This window comes from Drosophila melanogaster, chromosome 2R, assembly GCF_000001215.4.
Source record: "Drosophila melanogaster chromosome 2R".
Lineage (NCBI taxonomy): Eukaryota > Metazoa > Arthropoda > Insecta > Diptera > Drosophilidae > Drosophila > Drosophila melanogaster.
In genome coordinates, this window is record NT_033778.4 from 4,699,985 (window position 1) to 4,719,754 (window position 19,770).

At 37.2% G+C, this 19,770-nt stretch overlaps 1 protein-coding gene across 6 annotated transcripts in view, besides 31 other annotated features; it reads right to left on the reverse strand.

Annotated features, from left to right (window-relative positions):
* Window positions 1–31: part of a mobile genetic element that runs on past the window's edge.
* Nipped-B overlaps window positions 1–19,770 on the reverse strand; it is a 37,346-nt gene that overhangs the window by 8,313 nt on the left and 9,263 nt on the right. For all 6 annotated transcript variants that reach the window (NM_001169581.2, NM_001169583.2, NM_001042986.3 and 3 more), the window contains 5 exons: window positions 12,117–12,791; window positions 11,830–12,061; window positions 956–1,277; window positions 660–888; window positions 405–599 (listed from right to left, as the gene is read on the reverse strand). In NM_001169581.2, the coding sequence (NP_001163052.1) occupies window positions 405–599; window positions 660–888; window positions 956–1,277; window positions 11,830–12,061; window positions 12,117–12,791 (1,653 nt within the window). The remainder of the gene's footprint in view (window positions 1–404; window positions 600–659; window positions 889–955; window positions 1,278–11,829; window positions 12,062–12,116; window positions 12,792–19,770) is intronic.
* Window positions 215–353: a mobile genetic element.
* Window positions 1,332–1,855: a mobile genetic element.
* Window positions 3,633–3,723: a mobile genetic element.
* Window positions 3,734–3,810: a mobile genetic element.
* Window positions 5,407–6,081: a mobile genetic element.
* Window positions 6,347–6,826: a mobile genetic element.
* Window positions 6,865–6,932: a mobile genetic element.
* Window positions 7,190–7,244: a mobile genetic element.
* Window positions 7,710–8,603: a mobile genetic element.
* Window positions 8,008–8,355: a mobile genetic element.
* Window positions 8,681–9,121: a mobile genetic element.
* Window positions 9,122–9,309: a mobile genetic element.
* Window positions 9,634–9,671: a mobile genetic element.
* Window positions 9,672–9,809: a mobile genetic element.
* Window positions 9,988–10,892: a mobile genetic element.
* Window positions 10,189–10,729: a mobile genetic element.
* Window positions 10,902–11,253: a mobile genetic element.
* Window positions 12,854–14,939: a mobile genetic element.
* Window positions 13,056–14,590: a mobile genetic element.
* Window positions 14,293–14,366: a mobile genetic element.
* Window positions 14,950–14,998: a mobile genetic element.
* Window positions 15,056–16,242: a mobile genetic element.
* Window positions 15,241–15,398: a mobile genetic element.
* Window positions 15,399–15,532: a mobile genetic element.
* Window positions 15,555–15,785: a mobile genetic element.
* Window positions 16,800–19,341: a mobile genetic element.
* Window positions 16,919–18,996: a mobile genetic element.
* Window positions 16,981–18,567: a mobile genetic element.
* Window positions 19,449–19,517: a mobile genetic element.
* Window positions 19,624–19,677: a mobile genetic element.

Below are 19,770 nucleotides of genomic sequence, written 5' to 3' on the forward strand. Positions count from 1 at the left end.
ATTCGTTACATACTTTTCAACGAATCTAGTATACCCTTTTACTCTACGAGTTGAGTGCCTGTGAGTGTTAAAGTGACAACAAAATCGATAGAAATTTACAAGACTAATAAAAACAAGAAAACAGAAAACAAGAAAACAAACAGTATTTTCGATTGGTGGGCGTTACAGTGGCAACATCTGGAAACAAACAAACTTGCGATAGGGGTAGTTCCTCCTGTATGCTTTAACTTAAGCTTCTATCTTTAAGTTCGCAAGATTTCGACGTTAATACGGACGGACATTTCAAAATCGACTGGGCTAGTGATCCTGATCCAGACTATATACTTTATAAAATAGGAAACGATTTTCTTTCTCTTTTGTTAAAAATATTTTTTTAAATACTTAAAATTTTAAGTAGTACTCACTTTGTCGTTTTTAGTACAAGGTGTAAACCACATCTTCATAAAAACTTCAGTGACAAGTTTTTGTATGCCTTCTTCGTCATGAACACGTCGAATCATTTTAACGCAAATTTCGGGAATTTTTGAAAAGTCTGGATATTCTAAACAAATATCTCTCAAAATTTTAATGACCCTTTTCCGTACGGAGACACCAGTATCCTTTAAAATACATTTTTTTTTTAAATTAAACTTTTTTTTTTTTTTTTTTTTGTATATTACCAAAATACGAGTAGACAGCATATCGTAATACTGATCGATTAGATCTTGATTACTTAGAACAAATTTTCCAACCAAATCTACTGCAGCTTCTCGTACCGAAATAGCTGTGTCTAGGAATTTCTGATTAACTCCCATTTGCATATCTTTTCGTTTTAGAACCAATGGATCAACTTCCACTATGTTGGCAAGACATTTCATTGCACGTGTCCTTACTGCTATAGATGGCTCACTGTGTTATACCAGGAATGTACAATTAGTAAAACTTTAAATATATACAGCAATTAATATATACTCACTTAACAACTAATATAATTTTCTTTAAGCATCCATCAAAAGATTGACTGAAGGGCCTTTTGGTGGCCAGATATTGTGCTATTAACTGTGCGTTATTATAATCTATGTATGTTTTGATGTGTTGATTTGACGAGTGGTTTTGCTCGCCAAAAACTGAAAATGGCTTAATTTTGTTGATAAAATATTGCTTTCTTGCTTCTAAAGCCTTATAGATGTTAATATTTAGTTCGAAATCATTGCTGTCCACACAGTGAATTCTCTTTTTGTTTGTATCGGTATCACTTTCATCGCACGATCCAGAATCCGACGTATCTAAATAATCACCTTAAAAAAATAAACAAATATATTTATATTAAGCTCAATGTATTGTCAATGAACAAAAGAGATTGCTTTCCCGATCGAGTTTTCCCACTATCAGATACCCGATACTTAGCAAGTGTGAAAACGAACGCGAAATTTCATAATTTTTCTAGGATATCGATAGATGTTGGGGAATAAAATACAAAAAAAAAATACTAAAAATTGTTCCACAGTGTGTACGTGATTTGTTCGACAGATTTTGTTCGTTAGAGCGGGCGTGTCAAATTTTTTGGCATAACGATAGAAATTTACAAGACTAATAAAAAATATTACAAAATATTCAATTTTTTCAAGTTAGGACATTAGAGTGGCCGTAGCAAATCATTTTTTGGCGAATCGATAGACTCTGTCGATAGATAGAGCGTCACAGTTCTGGGCATTTTGTGTTTGTTAAAGTCAACGTGGGTCAATAAACTTGCGCTGCGTCTATGTCTCTAGAATCTGTTTGCCTTCTAGCTTTTATAGTTTCTGACATCTTGACGTTCATACGGACAGACAGGGTCCAATCGACTCGTCTATTGATCCTGATCAAGAATACATATACACTGGTCTTAGGTTAGACGCACCTTGAGTTGCATACAACTTTGCTTCATATTTATTTATCAAAGGACGATAGAAAAGAAGTGGATATGCAAAAACATTTCTTATTAGTGATACTTTTAATATAATTTTGAAATGATTATACATATTTAACCAAATTGTGTTTTTCTAACATTTTATTAAAGCTAGTCAAAATAAGGCGAATTTTTCTTGGTCATTAGAATAGACCCACGTCGGCTTATTAATTTTTAAGCACGTTTAAGAGCTGCAGTTAATGCTTCCTTGTCTTCGTATTGCTTTCCTCCTTCGTATACTTTCCGTCTCAGCCAACCGCAAGCATTTTCAATTATGTTAAGATCTGGAGAATATGGTGGACTTTACTACTCGAGAATTATGAATAGGAGCATTGTCTTGTTGAAAACTCCAAGGAATTGGTCCACAAAGATCTTTTAATTTTGTAAATACGGATTCCAACATTGTTTTGATCGCCGTTCATCTTTTGATCGATAAAAATCAAGTCAATTGTTCCATAAAATGTGATAGCACCCCACTCCATTACTCCCCTTTCTCGGCTATGCTGGCGGCTTAAATATAGCTCATCTTTCCGCAAATCGTGCTAATAATATTGAAATCCATCCGGGCCATCTAAATTAAAACGTTTTTTATAATTTTTCATCAGTGAACGCCAATCATTTAGACGAGTGACAGATTGGACATTCCACGTAATGTATTCCTTCGCGAATTAAAGCCGTTTTTCTTTGCGTATTACATTCAAGGGGGGTTTTTTCTTGATTTTTAGACGCTTCAGGTGTTCTGAATTTCTGATTGTACGCTGAAGAGTTGATAAGCTTGCTCTTACTCCGGCCAATTCCTTGATCTTAGCAGCAGACTTAGTAGAATTCGAAGCAATTCTAACAATTTGGCGTTCTGCTTGTTTTGATAGTGATTTTTTTCCTTTGAAGTTATTCCCATATGCCTCTGGATCCTTCAAATATCTGTCAATAGTTCTGTAGCTGCGATTTATCTGTTTGGCAATGTTCCGATTGGACAACCCTTGCGAGTGTAGGAAGTCTACTTTTTGACGTTCCAATAAGAGCAGTTTAACCCATTTTTTTTTTCAAATGTAGCTCGGAAACAAAAATTTATTTTTTGTTTATTTTTTTTTTTTTTTTTTTCAATACAAAAGTTTACACTTGTCCACGCAATATGATGAAAGTTAAGTTGCGTCTAATTCAATGACCAACCGAAAACACGTGTGATTTCCAAAGAAATTTGTAGAATCTTCGAATGTACCGTTATTTTTTCGCAAATCAAACAGCTGTGAGCTTTTTTTCGAACATGATTCGAACTTTGATAAGAAAAGCATTTCGGACAATGAGAACAAGCATGAAAATGAATAATTGATTTTGATTTAAAAAAAAAACATGCATCTAACCTAAGTCCAGTGGTCGGAAACGCTTCTTTTACCTGTTACATACTTTTCAACCAATAAAGTATCCCCTTTTACTATGAGAGTAACGGTTATAAAAATCAGAAATGTTACAAAGGTGATAGATTGCTCAAAACAAGCAAAAACATTATGTAATACTCATATAACAAAATGAGAAAATATTTAAAATGTTTTGGGCGTTGGGCGTTGAAAGTGGGAGTGGCTCCAGCGCTTTTGGTATACCGATAAAAATTGGCAAGACAAACAATGAAACGAATAAAAATCTAAACATTTTTGAAAAGTGTTGGCGTGACAGTTTAGGGCAGTTGAAGCCGTCTATTTCTCTAGAATCTTTATGCTTAATCTCAACCATCTAGCTTTTATAGTTCCTGACATCGAGACATGGCCACATCGGCTTTTGATCTTGATCAAGAATATACAAGGTTTAGGTTTACTAAATTCCTTGACAAGAATGTAACAGGTGAAAGAAACCGATAAATATATATAATCTTGATCAGGATTACTAGCGGGATCAGCTGGATGATTTGATTGAAGAATGTCATATCCATGAAGCTTGAAGTATGTCTGAGTGCAGAAGTGCGTTTCTCTGACCAACATAATATCAATGTGATGATTTTGAACAAACAGATCCAGCTCCAGAGGCTTGTTGGTCAGCCCATTGGAGTTCCACATGCCGATTTTAAGTTCAATTAGACTAATGGTTGAGTTTGATGAGTGGAGAGAAGATTACTTGAGCGGTTTCTGGCGCGTGTTAAGATATTAGGCCAATGATGAGAGTCATCATGGACATCATTATTTGGAACATTATGTCAAGCTGTGTGAGAAGGGCCGACATTTTTTCATCAGATCGCATGAACATTTGTTCTAATCGCTGCTGCCATCACTGATCGTAATGATATTTTAGCAGTTGATGGGATGAAATTGGGCACCGCTGAAGTTGGGCACCTTGATGTTGATGGGGTCTAATATTTGTATCCTGCATTGTTTGCTGCGTCTGCTGGTTGCGACTCCTTTGTTGTGCTTCCGGTTCCTACTTTCTATTGGGGGAAATTCGTGTAGCTGCCGGCACCTTGTCCATTGGTGCTGACCTGCTTGCTCAGAACCACCGCCAACGATCCCGTAACAAAGCGCCCTTGTAGCTAGCTGTATGATTACGCATGTGTTTCCTTATTGCTGGAAGCGGGCTCTAATTCAACAAAGACTAGGTTGAGGAAGGAGTTTTGGGAGGTGCTTTGTTTTGTCGGAACGGCTTCTAGGTCTATTGATAAAACGCACTATGTGGCCACGTAAGGTAAGGCTTGCCTTAATGTCCATTTCGTAAAAGCTCTGAGCGCATCTGGTCTGAAGAGAGGATTGAAATGGAATTATCTAAATGGCATGTGATGGAAAATTTTGTTGGGTGAACAATCTTATCTATGAGTCTAAAAATACCGTTCAGAGATTCACAATATTTGACCACAATTGGGGGGGTTTGTGAAACGGTTAAATTTTATTGCTGTCAGAGGCTTGATTTGGGCTAGAACTGTTGCTGGAGAGCCAGTTTTTCTACACTTGGTTGGTGTTGCGATTGATGTTGCTGGAGCTCATACTAACGTGGTTGTGGTTGCTGAGGCTGGTTAGATGATAAATAAAATTTGCTTCATCGTCTGTGTCCATATCCGAAAGTATCAAGAACTGATTGGCAGATATAGTTGATTTTGGGATGCTTGAATTTCTTGTGATTTTGGAATTTGAAGAGCTTGAATTGAATGTAAGCGTCTTTTATTGCTTATCAGAAAATCTTCAAAAATCATCATAACCGCTTTCCCTAACGCCTCGCTAAGGTCCGATTTGTTCGATGGCTTCATAGTGTGATACTTGAAGGCCACGCTCCCGCTGGGCATCTGTCCGCACATTTCAGGAACTTCCACTGGCTGTTGAGTGAAAAGGTTTTGCCTTCACTGGGTAACACTGAAAGTGACTGGAGGGTCACAATTCACAGAACGTGCCATTATTTTGGGCTAGTTAACGCTCGAAAATAAAACCTATTTTGTAATGTGTGAAATTTTCAACACCAACAAATTACACTAGAATACACGTATCCCAAATACTACAGAAAACAACAGAGATTGCTATAGTCGAGTTTCCCCGACTATCAGATACCCATTACTCATCTAGTGAGAATACGAATCATTTTTTTTTTTTTTTGGGATATCGATAGATATTGGGGAATAGAGTGTGTGCATTAGAGTGTGCGTGGTAAAGTTTTTTGGCAAATCGATAGACATTTACAAGACGAATAATTCGTGGGCGTATCAACATGTGTCAAAAAACTTGCGCTGTGTCTATGTCTCTAGAATATGTATGATCTTGACGTTCATCCGGACGGATCGACTCTGTTGTGATGTTATAATCGACTTTCCCTACTATCAGATACCCGTTACTCAGCTAGTGGCTATGCGAACGCGAAATTTGGTAATTTTTCTGAAATATCGGTAGACATGGTGAAAAAAAATAAAAAATGTTAAAACTGTCCCAAAGTGTGGGCGCGTCAGTATTGGGCGCTTTGTGGGCATGTCAACATGAATAAAAAAAACTTGCGTTGCGCTTATGTTTTTGGAAACTGTAAGCTTAATCTCAACTCTCTAGCTGCTTTTGTTCCTGAGAAATCGACGTTTATACGAACTCACGGACATGTCCAGATCGACTCTGCTATATATTCTGATCAAGAATATATATTTCTTATATGGTCGGAAACGCTTCCTTCTGACTGTCACATACTTTTCAACGAATCTAGTACACCCTTTTACTCTACGAGAATTCTGTTCATATCATATACTATTAACTAAATGACAGTCACAGTAACAGACAAATTATGGTGGTGGGACGCTTTTTGCTTGTCGATATTATCCTTTACTGCGTGAATGCCGATATCCCAGTGAATGTTTTAATTTCAAATATAAGTTTTGAGTTTAGTAAGTTTTAGTTTTGATTTTATGCACGACACCTTTTGGGCCAAACGCGGTCAAATGCTTGAGATACATCGAGGAATATCGTGCTGCAATATATCCGCTGTGCAGAGGTTGGACCAAGTGCGCTGCCTTGTGGGACTCTAGCTTCGATAGTGTAGTTATCGGATATCATTTTGTTGCACCTCACTGCGAGGGCTTTTTTGTAGAGGTACGACTCAAGGAGTTTATGCGTGTATCCCCAGGCAAGTGTGTTTTTGTTTTATGAATGAGACCTTTGAGCCAGGCGCGGTCGAATGCTTGAGATTCATCGAGGAATCGCGCTGAAATATTCTCTATGCTCGAAGGCTTTGCAAATTTCTGATGTTAATCTGTTAACATGTCCGTGTTCCATGTTTTTCTCTGAAACCAAATTAATGGGCTAGGATAATGTTGGGAGTCTCCATATATGGTATTATGCGCGATAGAAGACATTTTTTTAATATTTAAGACAGGTATGATAATAAAATTATTGGTCTGTAAGGTGACGGAATCGTGTGATCTTTCCCGGGCTTTGGTATCATTATGATAATAGAGACCTCCGATTCCATTGTAGAGTTTTCAGGTAACCTCAATAGCACAGTACGGAAGTAACAGTATCATTTCTGTAGTTATTAGGTCACAGCCTGGACCCTGTTTTGGTTTTCGCTGCCACATGACTTTTGTGTTCTCGTACGGCCTAAATGATGTTGGCGAAGGTTTAGTTTCAGAGTGGATTTGCGGCAGAACATAGGCAGGGTTCAGCAGGGTTTGTCTGTAATACGTCCCTTTTATAAAAGGTAATAACAGAAGTATTTTATTTATATTTTTTATACCCGTTATTCGTAGAGTATACTAGGGTAGGGTAGGGTAGGGTATACTAGATTCGTTGAAAAGTATGTAACAGCAGGCAGAAGGAAGATCTAGCCATGTCCGTCTCTCCGTATGAACGTCGAGATCTCAGGAACTATAAAACTGGAGGGTTGGGATTAGGCATACAGATTCTTGAGACAAAGACACAGAGCAAGTTTGTTGACCCATGTTGCCACGCCCACAAGCCAAAAAAACTGCCGCGCCCACACTTTTGATAAATGTGTTGATATTCTTTCACATTTTATTAGTCTTGTAAATTTCTATCGATTTGCACTCTAACGCCATAAAGCCGCAAAACCAGTCACGCCCACACTTTTGAACAATTTAAAAAAATTTTCTCATTTTATTTCTTGTTTTTAAGCTAAAAATGTTTCTGTACTTAAAATATGAATATTAGTACGCAAAAACATTATTTTGGGAACCATAATTTCATTGCATTTCATTGTTCATTTCGAGGTCGTTCAGCGAGTTTCGTTTTCCTTTCCGCCCATGTTTACTTCATTCACAGCCAAAATATAATATGGTGTACTCACTCCCCCACTGTACAACAACTTAGTGTACGCACGCGAGAACTGCAAGGGTTCTGCATTTTTTGCCACTCGACTGACAGCCAACAATTTTGGGTATAAATCTGCACGTGCAGACAAGCACCCGGTTGTGCGCGCACCCGAATCAATACGGTACTCTGCGTCGCGGGTGCCAATCACACTTGCCACTCAAAACAGAGGATAGAGAAGGCAAACAGTCAGAAAAAGGAAAAGGCCTAACAAGGGATGAGTAACAAAAACACTTATTGGTTTACCGTTAAACACATGGGTGTTTCCGAAAATACTTGGGTGTCTCGTAAACAGCCGAGTCAAAGACAATACATTTTTTTTGCATACTATTTTTTCGGAGTGGCTCTAGAGGTCCCTCCAGGCTCTCTCGGATTTTTTTTCAAGAACGAGAGAGCGGAGAGAGCTCATGCATTGCAAATTTGACAAAATGTGCTCTTCATCTTAGAAGTTCTTAGACTTTAAACCTATATTATTTTTGATCCGTTGGCACCATTTAAAAAATTATTGTTTTGCATTGCCTTAACTTTATTATTACTTAAATATAGCTTAGAAGTAGTAATAGCCGAATCCATGTACATAATGTCACATAATAAATTTCAAAAATGACTTTATATAAGTCATTAGAGTATTTAGTTTGCGGCGTGTGAAAAATTAATGTTCGAAATGGGTGGCACCCATTGAGTACATCAAAAAGCAAAAACATGTGCACGACATTTTTTTTGGGTGTTCCCTTTTACCCTTCATTCATAGACCCGTCACGCTTCCAGCCATACAAATTTTATGCGCACAAAAAATGACCTGTGGTCGATCGTTGCTTGTGCGTCCACTCACCCAAACGGTTATTGCACAGCAGGCACCGGGTGATATTTTTACTCTTACTAATAACACCACGTTGGCAAAACACCCTTTGCTGGCCACTGACTTCACTGACCCTTTCAGACACGCCATATCCTTCTCCTCCACTCCCAGGATCGCTCTTTACTTGTGGTGATCGTCCTTCCATGTCCTTCGGGCCTCTTGCCGCCCGACGCTTCCACTGTTTATTATTTCCGACTTGACCGCGCGTTCTCACTCCCGAACTCCTTCCTTTAACGCTCCGACGCACTATCTTCTTCCACGTGCGATCTTGCTGTCTCACTGACTGCCTCCTACTCCTCCGCCTTCAGACTTCAGACGCTGACCGCGCGACTCGCGCCGGTACTCTCCTCGACAATCCTCGCGTACTGACTGCCTCGAGCTGCACTTGCGCCGTCCCTTTATAGGCCGCGAGGATCCCGTTATTTCCCCTTTGCGCACGGCCCGCTCGGGTACAAGGTCCAAAAGTTGTACCGTTAGTTCACGGTGCGTCCTCTTTGTGCATGCACCGTTACCGGTCGACCTCTGCGCCCTTGGCCAACTCGAGTCCAAGGCCTAACGCGGTACAATGCATAAGCATACGTGTGCACACATACATTGCCTGCTATCACTGTATACGTCGAAAAGAGCTGTTCGCTGTAGCGCTCTCCGCTCTCTCGCTCTCGAACAAAAATTCGAGAGAGCCTGGAGCGACCTCTAAAACCACGACCAAAAAATTATGGGCCAAAAAATCGTATGCCGTTACGCATCTTGTTGGTGAAAAGAAACAGGCAGGTATAAATGCTTATAAAATATACAATAATTCATTAATTTATTTCAAGGAGAGCAAAAAGCTTTGTAAATAATATTATTTAATTTAATTACTTAAATGGTCAAAGTGGAGAAAAAAAGTAGTTGCGAACGGAATTAAAACTGTGAAAAAGTTGGCCGCTCTATTGTTTGGTTAACAGTTTACACAACTGTTTACTCTTTACAAGACATTCCGATAGCAAACATTTTGTGAAAATTGCCAAATCGAAATCGTAAAAAATTACGATTACCGGAGAGTATGCCTAAATAATACAAAAATATGGCAAAACATGTCCAGATCGACTCGGCTATTGATCCTGATCAAGAATATATATACTGGCGAAGCGTAGGAGTCATAATGTCTGCAAATCTAGTTGAGGTTCATACGGCCGGACAGGGGTACAAAGGGACATACGTTACAGGGTCTTAAATGCTTTCTGTTATATACTTTTAACTTTCATACTTTCATCGAATCAACGAATAGAATAAAAAAACAGAAAATTATTACACTATCCTCTTATAGAAAAAATAGAACAATTAAGCTATTAACTAGACAAACCCTTATATATGTAATACATTCTATATCTGCAATATTCGAGCAGGATATTTGTATACACGAGTGGTCACAAGTATTTAGACACTATTAAAACAAAGAGTTCAATTACAGTTACACGCGAATGGTATGTTTTGTCGTTTACCGTTTCCATTAGCCTTCTGCTTATAAGAAAGCTAGATAGCCAACAATTTGGGCGATGGCAAAAGTATTTAGACATCACATTTAATTAGTTCGCATGGATCTGTTGTAAACATGGGGAAAAAGGATTTGAGCGAATTTATACAAAATGAAAAAAAGTCAACTAAAAAATTATAACAAATTAATAAAAAAAATATACCCTCTCTTAGCGTCTATACCAAGCTGTGGATATAATCTATTGAAATATCCTTCCATAAGGTTTGAATTTTCAAAATCGTTTCTTCACGACTTCTAGATAAGTTTGCACGCCTTTTTTTCTTTTATATATGACCAGAGGTTTTCTATTATGTTCTATTATGTTGGTGGCTAATCCAATGTGTTCACGCAAACATCTTTCAGAAACTGCATAATCAGTTTGGCCTTATGACAGGGAGCATTATCCTGCTGAAGTATGAATTTATCAATCAATTTATCACCAGAGGGGAATGCATGATTATTAAGGACATCTAAATATTTTCGTTGATTCATGGTTGCATCAACAGGAACCAAATCTCCCAAGCCAGTGAAGGCTACGCATCCCCAAAACATAACAGACCCTCCTGAATGACTTATTCTCTGACATACTGATGCCACTTTTTTCCGATATTGATTTGGTAATCTAACAAAAAACATTTGTTTTTTTTAGCAGTGAAGAAGAAGAAATTGATATCAGTGAAAGAATGGTTCGCAGCCGTTTTAAGGAAGCCGATTTTGGAACATATGTTAGCCGAGTTATACCACTAATAGCTCCACGAAACAAGTTAAAGTGCCTCGACTTTGTCAAAAAATATAATGGTCGGCCTGCATCATTCTGGATTTAGGAGTGGGCGTTTCAAAATTTTTTTTGGCAAATCGATAGAAATTTACAAGACTAATAAAAATAAGAAAATACCAAAACATATTTTAAAAGTGGTCATTCTGGGCGTGACAACATGGGTCAACAAACTTGCACTGCGTGTTTGTCTCAAGAATTTGTACGCCTAACCCCAACCTTCCAGCTTTTTTAGTTCCCGAGATCTCGACGTTCATACGAACAGACGGATAGATTCAGATCGACTCGGCTTATGATCCTGATGAAGAATGTATATACTTTATATGGTTGAAAATGCTTATTGTCCCTATTATATACTTTCAACGAATCTTATGTACCCTTTCACTCTACTAGTAACGGGTATAATATCAGGTCGGCGAAAATATATCTTAACATCAAATGAACAACATGTCTCCATTATCCATAGTGGTTTACAAGGACAACTAAAAAAAGAGCTATTCTAGAATTAACTATAACTTACGATTTGTCTGTCGTTTTCTCTTTCATTTTATGGTGAGGCTTGAAACTTTTATTCTGATTATGATCATTTCAGGACTACCATATTAAAAATACATGGCTATTTACATTCGGACTAAATATCGGAGATGGATGAAGAAGGCACCATCAGGGAAGCATTTGAGTAACTTTAAGCACCCAAAATAATTGACATTTTACCTCAAGACCACATTGACTATTTTAAGAGTTAATAATGAAATGACAGGATTGGAAGGGACAGGATTTTAAAAGGACAAAATCCATTGTTCATGTACAAGGATATTAATTTCTTACGAAAAATAAAATGGAATTGACCGGAAAATCGGGCCAAAATTCACATAGTTAAAACATATAATGCAATATTTAACGATTACTGCATAAAAAAATATATAGAACTGTATTAATAATATCATGTTGTTTTTAATACATCTTTTGACGTAAGCTTACCATTAGTCCTCCGATTATTACGAATTTTGGACTTCCTGAAAGCCAAACCTTTTTTGCCATCATTTATCCGACGTCTTTGATATATGACATCCCGATACCATTGTGCCAAATAAAAATGTCTAGCATAGTCCCAGATTAAGTTTTCTTCTTGAGCATTTACAGCTAGAAAGTCGAGAAGAATCTTTTGCAAAAAATCCGTTCGCTGCTCCTCGGGTTCTAGATCAAATTGATCCTGTAATGTACGGTAGTAAGATATTTTTGTAAGTAAATCCGATATGGTTACTTACATTGTTTGATGTTACATCTCCCTCCTTTTCTTGCTCTAATTTGATGGATTGAATCATTGAATCAATAATGTTAACTCTACACCGAGATTCCACTGTGTCTTTTCGCAATCGAGCAGCTACTATGCCCAGGTAATCCAATGATACCAAGCGAATGCTTTGTTCTATACCCTTATCAGAAACGTAGCGAACCAGCATAGTTCCCAACAGCGAAAGCAACAATTCAGATGCAGGCCATTCAGGCTTATTCACGGTGGCCAGTAAATCATGAATAAAATTTTCAAACAGAGGTCGAAAATCAGTTTCATTAGACCGAGATTTGCATTTGTTAAGGAAAGTTGTTAAAAAATTTCCACCAATGCTGACAGCTACATCATATTTTTGTAAAACGAGTAGATCCTGACTAGGCTGAAGCAATTTTTTTCCTTCTTCATCAAAAGTATTTCCCTCTTGGGGTTTGTTACTAAATTTGCCATTATCACAAAGGGAATCTGGTAAAATCGTGGCGCATTGAATCAATTGCAATACAAGTGCTGTAACCATTTGAATATTTCCGCCATTGTTTGTGAGTTTATATGGGCGGAGATTTTTTTTTGATGAAGGTAACCGATCAATAGATGTCAAAATGTCGCCTAAGATACTGTTTCTTATTTTATCATATCTTTCCTTGCGAAAAATCTGAAATAAAATTAAATGATATCTTATAATATATTATTATAAGCAATATATTGAAGCTAGGTGCGCTGCCGTGTATTGTACGGCTCGATTCGCGAGAAGATAGACGCGGAAATATATCAATATTAGAAAGATCTAATTATGTGTTAAAAAGTAAGAATTGATTGCTTTAAGAGCGGCAGAGAGCCAAGATTACAGATAACATGATAAAGTCTGTCATAGTCAGAACAAAATACTCTGTAAGGGTCATGCAACCCGTACAATGCCCTATGGTCCAGAACTCGCTTTTTTTGGCATAAAGTCGAAATTTTTATGTAAATATATCGTCCTTTAGCAATTTTTTTCTAAGAGAAAATTGATCATATAAATAAAAAACAAAAACAAAATCGAAACTGTTAAGCAACTGATTGAGAGAAGGCACGTCCCGCCAAATTATTTTTGGACGTGGTACGATTGATAATACGCATCCATGAATTATGAATTAATAAATATGGAAAATAAAGGCCAAGGTATGTTGTTTTTAACGTATGTAGTTTATATATGTGTTGTTGTTTTGTGTAACATCCTATTTATGTGTATTTGAACAGAAAATTCTAACGTGTCCCCAGTGTTTCGTGGAGTATAACTCATTTTCTGACAATTTCTGACAAAAGTTAAAAACGTCATTTTGTACCTTTAACTATTGTCTTTGACGGTAAAGTAATACCTTTTGCCCATTTTTGCTCGTTTTTTGTAAATTTGATTTTGTATAGGCGTAGCAATCGGCAAATAAGTTATGTTTCAGATTACGTTTATTCTGCAATCAACAACAATAATCTGAAATCGAAAAAGACAGAAGAGATTGACAAAAAAATTGCTACATTTTGAATTATTCATTAAAACAAAACTGCCCGAGTGTAACAGGCAACTAGACCGAGTTACTTCCAAACATATTAAGTGGATGGCGTCTAAGATAAGAATTCTTGTTAGTGATTTTGAAAACTCCAAGACACCACAGCAAATGGGAAGCCGAAACTTATCTTATCAAAATGCAGGAGAAAGATTAAATCGGAAACTAGCATCTAATCTGGGAAGTGAAAGTGATCACGACACAAGTCTTTTTATTCATGCAGCAACGTTTCTGCTAGAAAAGAATGCAATAGGGACGTTGCCTCTGTTCTTAAAAAAACTTTAAAACACCAGAATTTCCAAGCAAGTCGAGGATGCAAATTCAATGGCAAAAACTAACTCCTCTTTCACCAGATTGAAGCTCCAGCTTGTCTTCTGGAAAACACGTTGACAAAACAGCAATATAAAAACCCTAGGCTCCCACTACATGCTTGGATCCGGTTTTTTGAATTTGATTTAATCGTATCATACAGAGCAGAGATAAAAAAGTGGCATATAAAAGGAGAGCACAAAGTTAAAATGAGTATTCGAAAAAAATATATCCAGGAGGAAATGTGAAGAGAAATGGGCCTTCGAATAAGCATGCCGAAGCAGAATGGCAGCGGAAATAGTAATATATTGTTTTATGAATTATCGCACTCTTCTTCTAGTTCTACATTATAAATTTCCGAATCTGAACAACTGGAATCATTATTATTATTATTATTATTATATATATATATATACAAATATAAATAAAAAAACAATTTTGCTGAATTCTGAGTCATACCAGTAGTTAATATGGGAGGCACGCGAGGGCGTGGTCGCACAGAATTTTGTCTGCAAACTATTTGTTTGCAAGAAAATGTTTGTATCAAGTCTGTAACTCAATTTTTAGACTTTAAGCCAAAAAAATCGAATTCTAGACCACAGTGCAATGTTACAATGATTAAAGATTAGGGGTATGTAGTTTCTAGTGAACCTACGTGGAACAGGGAAGTTCAGCCGACAAACCAAGTCTGGACTAGCAACATCGCCACGAATAAGCTTACAAATAAAAACTATTCTAAGCATTGGTCTACGGTTAGCTGGGGGAGGTAAATTAGAGAATATAAGAAAATAGAATATAAGGTTTGCAACCTATGTTAAGGGCCGTAAGCCAAACAGTAAGAAGTTTTTTTTTACCGATTCAATGCGGTACAAATGAATCACGTATTGAGGACTCCAAACAGGTGATCCATACTCAAGGATCGGACGGACTAGCGAAATGAATAAGGTTTTGGTTGTGTAGATCTCGAGATCTCAGGAACTATAGAAGCTAGAGAGTTGAGATTAAGCATACAATTTCCAGAGATATAGGCTCGTCGCAAGTTTGTTTATTCATGTAGGCACGCCCACGCCTACCTTGGGTATGGGGTGAAGCTCAATTGGTAACTTTCCTTGGTCAGTTTGCATGTTATAGAACTGTCAACGAATTTACGAACATATTTCGCCATATTTTCTAACCAATAAAATTCATACATTTTGTTCAACGTTTTTTCCCAATCAAGATGTACAATAGCCTCGACCTGATTCACTTCACCTAAATAACAAGATGCGTAACGCCATACGTTTTTTTTTTTTGGCATACCATATTTTCTGGCTGGCTCTAGAGGTAGCTCGAGACTCTGGAATTTTTGTTCAAGAGCGAGAGAGAGCTACAGCCAGCAGCCCTGTCCTACGCATACAGTGTGTGCACACGTACAGTGCCGCTCAACTGAATAGGTTTGACTATTTGTTTATTAATTTAAGCGAAATAAATTTGTATGTATGAATAGATCAGTCATTTGTTAAATAGCAAAGTTTATGATCTCTTAAATTTGTTTTTATATCATTTTGTTTTCAAAAGCATAACAAAAAATCTTTTTCTAAAATGGGCCGATTTTGAAAAAGGTCAAATCGAAGGCTATAGGGAATCTGGCTTAAAACTGTGTAATAGCCAAGAAAATCGGTCGAAGTCAAAACGTTGTGAGGGAACAAGGGTGGCCATACCAAATCCTAAATATTGCTAAAACAGTGCCTTTTATTATTTAAACTATCCAGTGCCTTGAAATTTTCCTTTATACAAATAAATGTATACTTTATTAAATAGTTTTAGCGGTCAAACCTATTCAGTTGAGCCTAAAAAATAAGATTTTTTGTTATGTTTTTGGAAAAAAAAAAAAAACTATCCATAACAGTTGAAATATCACTTGAAGTAATTGCCATGATTTTTGGAATGAACATTTAGTCACATGAAATGAAAAGCCAGCCTGTGATAAGATTTGCAATGCTGTAATCAATCTCATGAAAGATTTTTCTATTGCTTCAGCAGTAATCAAAATATAATGTATTTAAGCGATAGCATAAAAGTGGACTAGGTCTCCTAACGCTTTAATTATCGAGCGTTGGAACATTCTTCTAGTCAAAACTTCGAAATGGCCGTCAGGAGTAAGAAATGCCGTTCGCTCGATTAAATTTGGGTGTATAGGATTCTGGTGAAAGCCGCTAGCCATACCTATACACGGAAAAGTACCTTTTCCCACGGAACAGAGACTCTTACTTGGTCGTTCACCCCAACAATACTTCAAACTCGGCATTCAACTCAATTAAAATAGCCACTCCGATGGAACCTCCGACCTCGGCTTAGCACTTCGGCCGGAAATGCAATTATAGTGAAGCGCGCTGAGTGGAGCTTAACACAATTTTTTCGGGTAGATCCAGGTGGCTCCTGGTATTTTGAAAACTTTGTCTATGGTGATACATCAAGAACCATCGGATACCCCACTAGAATCTCTGTTTCTGTGTATCTCTTCCTGGTCTAGTTCGCATTGTAGCTTATGTCTTACGCTTCATTACGTACATGCACCCAAATGCTGACCCTTAATGAAAATCATAGCGCTCGCATCATGTCTTTGACAGGCACAGAGTTGATTTAATGAGGTTTGCAACTTATTATTGAAAAACAAGCCGTTCCCAACTTCTTAAATGGCCTCCGATTGTATGCAACGAGGGCATTATTAGAATTGGAGGCAGAATAGTTGCTCGCAGGCACTTCAGATGTCAAACATCCTATCTTCATGCCAAAGTCACATCGCATCACAAAAATTATTCTAGAGCGAACGCTGATTAATTGGCACCCCGTAAAATGTTCTTGTATTACATTGCCTTAATGTTATAGTTATTTGAATATAGCATAGAAATAGTAATAGTCGAGTCTATGTACACAATATCACAAAACAAATATTAACAAGAGAGAATGCTATAGTCGAGTTCCCGACTACCAGGTACCCGTTACTCAGCTATGTACAGCTGCGGTTAAAATAATAGCACTACTGCAGGTGGAAAGTTGATTTCCTTAAAAAAAATATTAAATGTTTATATTTTTTAAAATCAGATTGCATGAATAATATGTACAATATGTTGGCTCTCTGAGCAAGAAATTTTTAGTCTCTCAATGTAACGGTTCTTTTTGTTTTTGGGCACTTGTTGCAAAAGTGCGCGAAATGAGGCAACAAAAATAGCACTGACCACGAATTTGCTGAATAAAATTGATAAGAATGGATGCTTTGGGTTTTTTTTCGACAAATTTTGAAAAAAGGAGTTGTATTAAAGGTTTTAATTGAATTTTTTCCAAACGAAGTCCAAAAATTTTCTAGTTATGTGTCGCGGAAAGCATTGTACCGCCGAAAAAAAAATTTGATTAAAAACATGATCTCTGAAGGTAAAAAATACGATGAAATTGGTCGCATTGTCGGTTGTTCAAGCAAAATGATCCGCAAAGCACTACTGTTTGTCGAAAAGAAAGAAACACGGCGAAGAAAGCCCTCAATGTCCAACGTGGAGATCAAGCGCTTGGTTCGGCAAGGCAAGAAGGAGCCTTTTAAGCCGGCGACGGAACTGAAGAAGGAGCTTCAGATAGCTGAAAGCGTGGAAACTGTTCGCAAACGCTTAGGACAAAACAACCTTAATGCGTGCAGCCCAAAAAAGTCCCCCTTTTGACTGTTAAGCATGTGGCAAAGCGAATCGAATATGCCAAGATTCCCAAGGACTGGCCTGTGGAGAAGTGGCACAACATTTTGTGGTCAGATGAGACCAAAATTGTGTTGTTTGGTGGGAAAGGCTCTTGGTCTTATGTTCAGCGTCCACCACGAACTGAATATAATCCTCGCTTCACCTTTAAGGCGGTAAAGTACGGGGGATCAAACATAATGGTATGGGCGTGCTTTTCACACTATGGAGTAGGTCCGATCCATTGGATTCAAGGCATCATGGATCAGCACATTTACACAGATATCCTGGAAAATGTGATGCTGCCATATGCCGAGGATGAAATGCCGTTGGTTTGGACATTTCGACAGGATAACGACCCAAAACACACGAGCAAGAAAGCTCGAAAGGGGTTAGAGCAGAAATCGATCCGAGGAATGAACTGGCCTGCTCAGTCACCCGACTTAAATCCAATCGAAAACCTTTGGGCGGACGTGAAAAAAAAGGTTTTTGAAGCCAAACCCAATAATAACGATGATCTTTGGGGTCTGGTCAAGGATCCATGGACTTGGTGGTCACGCAACCAAATATTAAGATTCTTTAAACATAGTTCATAAGATATAATCCATTTGTTGAATTATTTTTTTATTTTTTTGGTTAGTTTTAGCAAACTACGAGAAACAGTGCTATTTTTGTTACCGCCTAAATTTGAAGGTTTTTTTTTGTTTTACCAATTATTTTTAAAATATCCATTAGATCTGTTACTAATTTTTTTATTTTGATTGAAAATCATTGTAGTATTTAAGTTTAGTGAGTAATATTATTATAAAGTGTCAGAAAATAGAGAATCGCTGGGACAAACACGCAATGTGCTTATGGTGCTATTATTGTTACCGCAACTGTATATGCGAGCGAGCCCGAAATTTCATCATTTTTCTGGGATATCGATAAATATATAAGTAAAATGGCAAAAAATTTAAAATTGTTTAAAGCGTGGCAGTGACCGGTTTGGCAGCTTTAGGGCGAGTAATAAAATTATGAATAAATATCAAACAATTTTTAAAAAATGTGGGCGTGGCAGTTTTAGGTGCTTTTAGGGCGTTAGAGTGGGTGAGTGCTTTTAGGACGACAACATGGGTCAACAACATGTATGCTTCTAGCTTTTATAGTTCCTAAGATCTCGACGTTCATACGGACATGGCTAGATAAACTCGGCTATTGACCCTGATCAATAATATATATCCTTTATATAGTCGGAAACGCTTACTTCTGCCTTTAACATACTTTTAAAAGAATCTAGTATACCCTTTTACTCTACGAGTAACGGGTATAATAATACCAATTCCAGATGGCAACTTTTTTTTATTTATAAGTTTAAATATTAATGAACTTAATATTAATGGTGTAAAAATACTGCTCTCAGTACCTTGTTGAAGTTTTTAAATTAATTTCGGCCCGAAAATCGTCTTCTAGCACGTGTACGGAAAGGTTATTTATTGTTTCTTACTTTTATTTAGTTTCTTACTCCCACCAGCAAGCAACGTCTATTTTAAGATTTTCTGCGGTCTCAAGTTAACGAGAGCGGAGGCAGGGCACTTTTGGCCGTCACCAAATAAGAGGTTGCATAGTGCAAAACCAATGTATGGCCGTTACGCATCTTGTTAGTTAAATGTCTTTGGTTAACCATTGTCTCCCAATTCTTTGTTAGTTATGACATTAAAAGACAATGATTCAGATGTGACGGTACTTAACGACTAATAAAAGCACTAATAGCACCGATGCGACATATAAATTCTTTATATGGTCGGAAATGCTTCCCTCTACCTGTTACAAACTTATCAACAAATCTAGTAATCTCTTTAACTCTACGAGTAACTGGTATAAAAAGCCTTCAAAGCCATAATTTTAAACAATTTCACTGTAACGATTCGGTGTATGAATTCTTACGATTGGAAAAGATTATAGTCGAATTTCCTGACTATCAGTTAACCGATATTAATCTTGTATGAGGGCGTTGAAAATAATTTAATTACTATACGTGTAACGAGTTATAATAGATAAAACTTAATGTAAAATATATAGGGAGGACTTCTATAATTATACTTGG